This window comes from Pistacia vera, unplaced genomic scaffold, assembly GCF_008641045.1.
Source record: "Pistacia vera cultivar Batoury unplaced genomic scaffold, PisVer_v2 Contig507, whole genome shotgun sequence".
NCBI classification, from domain to species: Eukaryota; Viridiplantae; Streptophyta; class Magnoliopsida; order Sapindales; family Anacardiaceae; genus Pistacia; species Pistacia vera.
Window position 1 is genome coordinate 931,026 of NW_022196343.1, and position 11,225 is coordinate 942,250.

Sequence of the window (11,225 nt, forward strand, 5' to 3'; positions counted from 1 at the left end):
TTGAAAGTATTGAGCATTTTATTCCAAGCCAAGGAAAAAACTAAAGACAAAGAAAGTAAGTGATGTTACAGGAAGAAAAACTTGCTAATTAAACAAAACTACAGCCAAGCTCTACTTGAACTGTTGAACATTCTGAGTACAAACATATAAATTATAATTACATGTACATCTATGGCAATCATCGCGAAACGCGCAACAGCAATAAGAAACAGAAGATAATGAGTAAAAAACGAAGTTGTTGAATCGTTATCTCTTTTGCGAACTGTGCAATGATCTTGGTGATCCTACAAAAAGATCCAAGAGCAATGACTCCAAATCATCTACAGAGTACTTGATGTACTTGTCGCTGATATGGTTTCTCCCCAGAAAAGTTCTATATGCATGGATCACTTTCAGCGAGCTTGAGATTCGTAGATCTTCCTTAAGCTGAGAATCTGGGATAGACCATTGTGTTTGGCTTTTGTAAACCTCCTCAAAGGCAAGATTGAATCCCCTGCACCTTTCTTTAGGAGTTGCCTTAAAGAAGGTATTTGAATGTGGGCAATCCCTGATAAAAGAAAGGACTGAACTCCATGTGGCTCTCTCATAGCTTTTTGCATGCTGCTGAAATTTCCCATTATGCTTTCGGATCCATTCGTCACCAAAGAAAAGCCTGAGGTCGGAACCCTTAACCTTGTCGACCATGTAATGGATGTTATTCATAAGAAAGATATGCCGTAGACCCTCCTCTTTGTATAATTTGGATTTGTCAAAAAGGTTGCATTGAAGAGCGGATGTAACTGACCGAAGATGACAAGCTAAAGGACAAAAAGTTACTGAAGAAGCGTCTTGCTCATTTGCTGTCTCAAGAACTGGATTTGAATGATCCGAATCTTGGTCCAAAAGAAGCAAGTTAAGGGATTCATCATACAAGGTGAGGGTCTTGATGTAGTTCATAACATACCTTGTGAGAGGGTGAATCCCACCTTTAGGGAAAGGTTTTATCGATGTGTTGGAAGCTATGGCAATCTGAAGTTCTGAAAATGTAGCCTTTGCAGAATAGCCCAGTTTCCTTAAAAGCTCATGGAACTCAATCCTAATATAAGAACCAGCCTCTTCATATAATAAACCATCTATGTCCGAGAGAAGATCCTCCAGAACCTCATACATGTCCAGCAAGCGAAACAATTTTTCTGGCTGAACAGAACTCATTGCTACAGCTTCCCCAAAATTCAATAGGCAAATTAAGGATGCCTTTGCAATCTCGACAAAGCAAAACGAGCTAATAGTTCCATACTCTCCCAAGATCTTGTTGCATAAATTTTTCTCACTAGCCAGATAGACCCGAATAATGATCTTCATGGCCCAGTTCCATTTCTTGATCTCACTACTCAAGGTACGCCAATTCATTTTCAGCACATCTTCAATGCTAATCTTCTCCAGTTCAAGAATGACAAAGTATTCAGTCAATGCATCTTTCCTGACACCAACGTAAGCCTCGCAGAATTCCTGATCATAGTTAGCCCCAAACATTACATTTACAATGGTCTTGATATCAGGAATTACATGAGGTTTGATCAAGTCTACAATATATTCTCCAGATACCCTGCCACTGTTAACCCTCCGGGAAGATTCATCACTTGATTCATCCTCAACTGAAACATATGACTCATCATAAACAACATCTTGATAAGAATGAAAAGACACATATTCCGGCTCAAAGTATTGTTTATGCTGAACGAGGATGTGGATCAGCTGTTCCTCAAGCCTCAACATTGTCATCTGCAGTGCACTATCAGCTCGGGAAAGTATTTCTTTCTGCTTCCCGTTTCCTTTCACAGACAATCTTCTTAAACTTTCTATCAATGTTTGAATTTCCTTAACAGCCCCTATATAGTCAGAAACTTCCTCAGTGCCAGTATCCCATATCATTGTGTGATTTGACTCCCAACACAAGATCCTATTCTCAGCACGTTTGAACCGTTCCTCAATTTCAACAAATTCCCCTCCCCTGCTTTCAGTGTTTCCAGTCATCTTGGACAAGTGTCCATCAAGATCACCAAGGACTTTTCTCATATCATCACTCAAATTCTTCGCTGCCCGTAACGCCTTCACAACATGGTGAGCAGCAGCGAGCAAATGTTGTTCACCTTCATGGTTGGGCATCATGGACTGATAACCAGCCATATCAAAGAAGAAAGTAAACAGAAAGATTGTATTTATGTAAACCTCAAACACTTCCCCAAAACAAACTCAACGCAAAGCCTTACCGACTTCTAAATCAAGATTTTGCTGAACCCACAACTAGACTTATTTCGAGCAATAAAATTTAGACCAGATTGAGGAGACTACAATTGCAACAAAGAGCTGGATTTAACTACAGAAGCAGAAACCTCTACTCAGTGTTTGCAAATTGACAAATACAAGTTAGAACTCTACAAGTCAAACCAGCTTATTTGGGCCACAGAAAGTAAAAAAAAGTAAGGGAGTAAAAATAAAAAACCAATCCAATCAAAGATCCTTTTTTAGATGAACTACTGAAAAGGGATATAGGTACTATTGGCAAAAGCAATATAGTACTCTGGATCAGAAATCCTTAAAGAAGAAACTATACTGTCCAAAAGAACGAAAAAAAGAAACAATAAGGAACTGAAAGGTAAAGCTTTTCTCAGTCACCATCTGGAATGACAGCAACAAAGAATATGAAGAACAAAAACATCAACATAACACAAGAAACAATAACAAAACCAAAACTCTCAAATGGACATAAATTGAAACTCTTACTTGAGTCACAAAACTTTCACTGTTTCTCTCTTAAATTAAAACTGTCAAATGAAGATTTACAAGTCTTTCTGCACTTGTGAAACATACAAGAAACCTGATCAAACAAGGATAAAGTTAAACAAATAGAACCTCAAAACTCAAGAACCCAAATGAAGATTTGACCAAGAAGGAAACTCAAATGATCAACACAAAACCCCTCTTGTCTCTTTTGCCTCTCACCAAGTTTAGCTCATCCTTCTAGCAATAGAGAAATGGAAAGAACCCTTATAACAAAGAACACAGAATCGAAATTCAGTTCAATCTGCCAACAAAGAACACCTTGAGATAAAATAAATACAGAATAAAACATCATCAAAGAAAGTCAACCAATGTTAAAACAAGAAAAAAAAAGGGAATGAATAACAAAAATTTCCTCGCATGAAATTGGACTCCTGGGATGGCAAAAATGAGAGGAAGAAGCAAAATAAAAGAAAATTAGAAACTAGTAACTTTAAAACTGAAAGAAGGAGAACCTGCAATGTAATTTCATGGTTGTGGAAAATCTGAGTACACGCAAGGCTTTGCTTTGTAGTTTCCTCTTGGACCAACCATCAACTTTTCAAAATTTAACATGTAGTTGAATTTTATTTATTAAATACTTTTAAAGACAATAATCCAAGTCAATAGACAACAGTATCTAGATGAAAAGTGAAAACTATTGAAGATAAGTCCTATTCTTGAGGGCTTGGGAGCCAAATGAGGCCAAATGGTGCTCCCCCTGCCTACAATATTTAGGGAGCAAAAGGGTATGTATCCATCAACACCACATAAAAAGCAATAAAATAATAAAATTTATCGAATCAAAAAGTCAATTATATTAAAAACTCTTTTAAGTATATGATCACTCCATTGATGCAAAATCTTTTACTTTGACGAATGACACATTTTATCTTTCAATTCCAACATTAAAGATAATAAATTTTACATTTCAGATAGCAAATTGTATCTTTAAAGTTTTAAAAATCAGTTTTTTTCAGAAATTATCAAATAGAAAACTGATCTATTATCACCCACTGGGGAGAAAAAAAAAATCAGTCACCACTCTTCTTCCGAAATGATCGAGTGTATATATATTGCATTTTGTATCAATCAAAATCTTCAAAGTTATTAAAATAAATCAGTTCTCCACTCTTAACCCTAACCCTAACCCTAGTTCCCAAATGTATAATTGGGTTACATTTGTGAAGAAAAGATTCGTACTTGAGAAATTCTCTTCAACAGCCAGCGCCGACAGGGTGTTACCGGCCCAGGGATATAAGCTGGATTCTCTTTCTATCGTTTTCAGTAGGCCATTGTTACGGTTATATAACGACAATTATAATGACATTTTTTTCTAGGTATTATGTTATTATCCATTCTTCTTTTTAAATTAATTAATTATTTATTTATTTAATCCTATGATGATTGAGATTCGTTTCACGCGTTTTCAGCCACGTCATTTTATTTATTTTAGTAACTGTCATGTTTTCAAAATGGTTTATTTTATTTTATTTTACTAGTGAATCACTTGCAATAAAATATAAGCAGTCAAAATTTCCTCACTAATTTTTTTTCACAACAATAATACAATTGTTCGTAATTGATCAAGTGATACCCATTATTAGATAGATCAGACTCATTATGAGTTGACCAATTACAAACTGTCACGTCGTGTTTGTGAAAAAAGTTTGTGAAAATAGTTTGTGAATGTAGTGTTACTCAATCATTTAATATAAAACGTAATTATGTATCCCTTAAATATTATTAAAAATTTTCCTCTAAAATTATCAAAAACCATGTTATAATCAGGAAATAAAATAATAAAAAATAGTTCAAAAGATATTTAAATTTTGTTTTTTTTATAAAAAATGATTATACATTTTTAAATTTCATTAATAAGTGTTATTTATTGCAATTCTATATAGGTAGATGATGATTTAATTAAAGATTATAATTAATAATTTGTGAATCTAATTATTGTGCTGACCAATTAAATAAAAATCAAATATGTTATCTATAATACAAAAATAATAGTTTATTAAGGAGTCACCCATTGGCTTGGGATGGCATTTCAATAGCATAAATATTAAATAAATAGAAGTAAAGGCTTTTTCCCACCCAAATAATGGCTCGATGATAACTTTCCCACTCGTTGATTTTAAAAATATTATTTTACTACATAAATTTATATTTCGTTTCTATTTCGGTATCGTTACGACCTCACACCATCATTATTCTCTTCTTTGGTCATCTCTCATCAAAACTTTCAAACCCAACCCCCATACATCTTGTCAACTGTCGACAATCGAGTGTTAGGGTTTGCTTAAACCGCTCTTGCCAGGTCAAATTCCTATCAATCTCAATCACCAAAATCCACCTCCACCACAAAAAAACTCATGGTCTCCTCCTTCAAAAGCTCTTACAGTTTAGACTGAGTTGCCTTTGTTTACTGTCAGAATATAAATTTGGGTATAAAATATATTTAAAAGTCTGTAGGTGAAAAGTGTCATTAAACCATTGTTGGGTAAAAAAAGCTTTTAACTCAATAAAATAAGCCTAAAAGAATTAAAATATAGTTCACTTGACAATAAGTAAAGTAAACATAGGTTTGGTCAGACTTGTAAAACAGTCAAAAACCCATTCTTGAAGTTAGACTTATAGTTTTTGAATCTTTAAAAATTTCTTTAATTTTTTAATGAGAATATGATATTAAACAACCAATAAATATTTAGTACAGTGCAAGTAAACTGGCCCTGACACCAGTTTCAAAAAAAAAAAAAAAAAAAAAAAAAAGTTTACCCCTAAAGGAGTTTGTCTTTTTTAGTATTTTCACTATAATGTGTACTTTTAACTTCTAAAAATTAATTACAGAACTTAAATACATATTAGGTAAGGCTCAAATAACTAACTCTTTTAAATTTCATTTGGTGAAGGCCCATTACGGCCCAACTTTCACAAAAAGCTAAAAAGTGATTATATTTTTATTAACAAATATTTAAAATAAAATCATGTTTAATTAAACACTATAAATTGAAGGAAAAAAATGGAGTTGTTGCCGATATATTAGGGTGAATAATAAATAGAAATCCTTAGATAATATATAATTATTTAAAAATTCACCAGAAATAGCTCCATTTCTAGAAAAAAAAAAAAAACCAAATAAAGTGAAGTTGGTAGCAGCTTTTTATTTTATTTTTTTTATTAAACCAAAACCAAGAAAAAATAAATAATTAGAAGTTCAATATCCCACTATTCTACCAAGGACCTAAATTTGATTTAATTAAAAATAGGGTTAATTATACTGATACCACCTTGATGTGTTTAAAATCATGCAAATACCACCCTTATGACTCACACCGTTACTTTTTCGGTAAAAAAGGGTAAGTTCGTCATTTCAATAATTTAAACATGAAAATCAAATTTTTTGGAGTAAACGACAAGTTCCCACCAAGGTTTAGTTAAATGACACTCTCACCCCTGGCTTTGTAAATTCCAGATTCGTCCCTTTAAATTAACATAAAATTATTTTTTTCAACAGTTAAAGGGTAAAGTCGTAATTGAATCCACTCATTCCAAATCACTGACACAGTCGTCCCACCCCTCTCGCTCCTTCCTTTATCTCCCATATTCAGTCAACCACCTACCATCACCCTTACCATTGCCGCCTCTTCTTCCACCCATTTTTCATTTTCTTCTTCTTCTTCTTCTTCTTCTTCTTCTTCTCCTCTCTTTAAAATAAAAAGAAGAATAAAATAAAGAGAGAAAGGCCAAGAGAAAGTTAATAAAAGTTTTTATTGAAATGGGAAATACAATAAAAAAAATCTTGGTGAGAAGAATGCATCCTCCATCTCAATCACATTAGCTATTTAAAGACCTATTCCACTAGGCCACTTCCCACAAATCTCTCCAACTACTCACATCATATTTACCACTACTAAAATCTTATCTAGATAAAAACAAAACAAAACAACCCAAGCCACTTTCTACCGTGAACAAGCCTCACGTGATAGCTATTTAACTTAGTAAACAAAATGAATAACATAAATAAATGAACCACAATCTAGAGTTGGTCAAGGACCAGTCCCAAGCAGGCCTGGGCCTAGGCTTGTTTGGGATTGGTCCTAGGCCCATGAGCAATATTAAGACCTGGACCGGTCCTATGGACCTGGAAAATCTCTTTTCCCCCCTTGATCTTTTTTTTTTATATTTTAGGGGCAAAATGAAATTTTGTAGGGGGTTTTTAGTATTTTTCAAGGGTAGTTAGTTAGTTTCTAAAAATTTAATTAATTTTAAAAAATAATAAATAAATTAATAGTTAATTTTAATTTTAATTTTTTAACATAAATGTAATATTCACATTTCATACATTCACGCTTCACAAATAAACAATTAAATAATTTTTTATAAATTATTCATCTTCATCGTCAACAATATTTACATCATTGAAATTTATATTCCTAAAGAGTTCGAGTAGTTCAGGATCTTTAGGGTGCTATTGTAGTTTTCTTTCTACATGAATCCAATCCCGTAAACACATTATCACTTCAATCATCTCATCGGTTAAAGAACATCTTCTGTCTTCAACAATCCGACCACTTTTTTAAAATGTTGACTCATATGCAATTGTAGAAACCGGTACAGATAAAATGTCACGTGCCATTTGGGCTACAATGAGGAATCGACTTTCATGTTGGTTCCACCATTGAAGAATATATATATATCGTGTTTCTTCTTCATTGTCATAAAAGACATGTCCACTTGTAGATAGTGATTCAACTCATTTGGTCCATGTATGTACGAGTTGGAGTTGCTACTTCCACCACGTTCCATATATGTCCACTTGCTCGATCCTTGACAGAGGGCTGCATCAAGGTCCTGATCGTCTCTCCTGAACGTTCCACTTCCACTTCCATTGTACTTATTCTCATATAAAGAAAAAAGGCTATCTAATTTTTGTTTAAAGTCAGTCAAATAAGACGTATAATCATGTCCTAAATGTTGGCCTAACTCAGTAATTATACAGTTAATTATGTGTAATTTAAACCTAGGATCTAGAACAAGGCCTAATCCATATAAGAATGGAATATCTAACCAATATTCTCACATTTTTCTTACATCTTTAAAACAATTTCCCTTAAAACGTTATTATATCTATGTTTAGTAAAAGTTTCAGCAATTTGAAGTAAAATATCTAACACTAAATTAGTAGATAATAAATATCACTTAATGTATTAGTAGCATCATAAAAAATTTTAAGAAATGAATAAAAAAGTTCACAAACGCCTAATCATCATAGCTGACAACTTCCTCTGGATAGTGCTTCCGGTTGACAAAATCTGTAATTTGCTTTACGGTTGGCAAAGTTTTTTCCAACATCAAGTGTGTGGAGTTCCAACAGATAGGCATGTCCGTACATAACTTAAAGGTCGAACCGGTGGGTCTTCTTGCTTACAATATTTGACATACTCCTGCCATCTTTTATTGCTACCGTCGACGATAAATTTGATAGCCGTGTGCACCCTCTCCATCTTCGAATGTACAACATCTAAATCTGTTTTAACTATCAAATTGATGATGTAGCAAGCACATCTCTAGTGAAAAAATTTGCTTTCACCACACGGATCCAATATCTTTTCAAACAAAGAAATTGTCGCGGTATTAGCGCTATAACTCTATCAGTTAATAAATATTCTTGCAAAACTTCAAGAATTGTAAAATAAATAGTTTCAGACCCATTAATTTTTGTTGTAAACCCCGATTATGATCTAAGAAATGTACTGTGACAGTTCAAAAATCGGTTTTTGATCTACAATCTCATATGTCTAATGTAAATGCAATAGATATATTCCTAAAATTTTGAAATTCTTTTTAAGTTTATTATTTATTTTGTTATAAAGTTTTAGTATATCTCTTTTACTTGTACTTTTACTAATAGGGATATATGTTTGACAAAATGCAGTTTTAATCATATGAATAAAATAAGGATTTTCAGATAAACAAATAGGAAAGTCCATAGCAACTATGAATCTTACTATTTTCTCTCATGCAACATGTGCACTGTATTATTATGTTGAGAGAGTTGAGGATTGTGGATTAAAATTAAGTTGAGTTTGAATTTTTCTACTTGATCTGGTTGAAGATGTACCGGGCAACTGCATTATTTTGGGGTGCTTCTTCTCCACATATCGTCGCATCGTTGAAGTCCCCTTTTTATCGCCAATAATGGTTCCACAGAAATTACATATCCCACACGATTATTCCCCCTCCCCATTTGTCTTTGGCCGTTTTGATTTGGTGAAGTGTCGTCATACATTGGACACGACCCTCTTTGACAGTTGGGGGGGTTGGGCTATGCCCGTGCTCGTTGACTCACAGCTCGCATGTGTTTAGCTACACCTCGTCCCGACCGAATGTGGTTGTGGAATTGCAGCTACTGCCTCTAGAGGAAATGGTGAAAATGGATTGAACATTTCCATTTCTTCGGTGGATGGAACGTAAAACTCATTTGGGGATGATCCTCCAAATGCATCATTTCGGGAATCCATTATGAATTTATGATAAAATAATAAATAATTAAAATGAAAAGAAATTAAATAATAATATGAATAAGAGATGATATTGAAAAATAGAATAATATGAATAATTTATAAATATAAATATAAATTGAATGAGAATTTGATTGGACATTTGGAGTAGAGAGATTGAGTGGTGTGGAAAAAATGAAAGATTTTAGGGTTATTTATAGTGTAATAACCCCCCCCCCCCCCCTCCCCCTGCCCCAAAAAAGAAGGTTATAAAGAAAGTAATTTTTTTTTTTATATAAATTTTATAAAATTTTATTTTAACCCCTATAATTTATGTTTATGTCAAAATTTATAAGGGGTTTTACGTAATTATACAAAGGACTAAAACGAAAAAGTGTAAAAAAATTTGGGCCCAGGCCCGGGCCTTGGAGGAGGGCCCAATGGAGGGACCAGACCCTCCTCCTTAGGCCTAGTCCTGTTTTAGGACCAAGCCTCCTAGGACCGGTCCTAGGATCAGGTTTTTGGGCTGGGTTTTTGGACCCAGTCTCAAATGCCCACCTCTACCACAATCACATTGTCTCGTACGTTAAGTTGTACTAATTTTTGACACTCCCCCTTAGTGCAAGCTTACGATCAACAATACCTAAAGCATCTTGAAAATCTTCAAACTTAGGCCTTGCCAAAGCCTTAGCAAATATATCAGCCACTTGATCGCTGGTATGAATTCCTTTCAGTTCATTCTCTTGATTCAATACTTTTTCATGAACATATTGATGTCGGACCTCAATATGCTTTGTTCACGCATGGAAAACTAGATTTGATGCAAGTTTGATAGCATTTTCATTGTCACATTTGATCTGCACAACATAGTTAACTTTGCACAGCATGTCTCTAATCAACCCCTTCAACCAAATGCATTCGTGTGCAGCCATGGTTGCTACCACATATTTAGCTTCGATGCTAGACAAAACAAAAACAGCTTGCTTCTTGCTACACCAGGAAATCACAGCTGAACCAATGTTAAAACAATAACCTGAAGTTGAGCGACGATCATCTGTATCTCTAGCCCAATCTGTATAAGTGAATCCACTCAACAAAAAATTATTATATCTCTTATATAAAAGGCCATGACTGAGAGATCCTTTTAGATAATGTAAAATTCTTTTTGCCGCATCTAAATGGGGAGTTCTTGGATCTTGCATAAAAACTGTGAAACAAAACCAACAGAATATGAAATTTCTGGCCTTGTGATGGTTAAATATATTAAGCTTCCAACAAGTTGTCGGAACGTTTTAGCATCCTTCAACAACTTCCCTTCATCTTTCTTCAACTTGAGATATGACTCCATAGGAGTAGCCATTTCTTTTGACTCCCCCACACCAAAACGTTCCAAGAGACCTTTTGCATATCCTTTTGGAGAAACAAAATAACCTTGATTTGATTTTTCGACTTGTAGACCAAGGAAACATCCAATCTCTCCTAGATTTTTCATCTCAAAACACATAGATAAATCATTCCTTAAATGAGAAATTTCTTATTCATTATCTCCTGTTATTATCATATCATCAACATATAATAATACCAACAGATGCATATTTGATTCTTATTTTATGAACAAACTAGAATCTGAATCTGAAACTTTAAAGCCACAAAAGATGAGATATTGAGCAACTATACCATACCAAGCACGCGGTGCTTAGTTTAGACCGTATAGTGCTTTCTTTAACCGGCATACATGATGTGGAAATTGCTTAGAGACAAAACCTTGGGGTTGCTCCATAAATACTTCATGATCCAACTCTCCATAAAGAAATGCATTCTTTACGTCAAGTTGCCACAACTTCCAATCTTTAAAAGCAGCAAGCGAAAAAATTGATCTCACCGTCACCATCTTTGCTACTGGACTAAAAGTCTCCTCAA

General features: G+C 34.0%; 2 protein-coding genes across 2 annotated transcripts; both read right to left on the reverse strand.

Annotated features, from left to right (window-relative positions):
- On the reverse strand, positions 1–3,362 carry LOC116105867 (exocyst complex component EXO70E2). Its single transcript, XM_031392263.1, has 2 exons — positions 3,276–3,362; positions 1–3,064 (listed from the first exon to the last, which is right to left on the reverse strand). Exon 2 carries the CDS (start codon positions 2,164–2,166, stop codon positions 247–249), a length of 1,920 nt encoding a protein of 639 aa, XP_031248123.1. The 5' UTR covers positions 2,167–3,064; positions 3,276–3,362; the 3' UTR covers positions 1–246.
- A 6,740-nt stretch (positions 3,363–10,102) lies between these two features.
- Positions 10,103–10,809, reverse strand: LOC116105919 (uncharacterized mitochondrial protein AtMg00810-like). Its single transcript, XM_031392289.1, has 2 exons — positions 10,527–10,809; positions 10,103–10,377 (listed from the first exon to the last, which is right to left on the reverse strand). The coding sequence occupies exons 1-2, from the start codon at positions 10,807–10,809 to the stop codon at positions 10,103–10,105; spliced, it is 558 nt and encodes a 185-aa protein (XP_031248149.1).
- Positions 10,810–11,225: the final 416 nt, after the last annotated feature.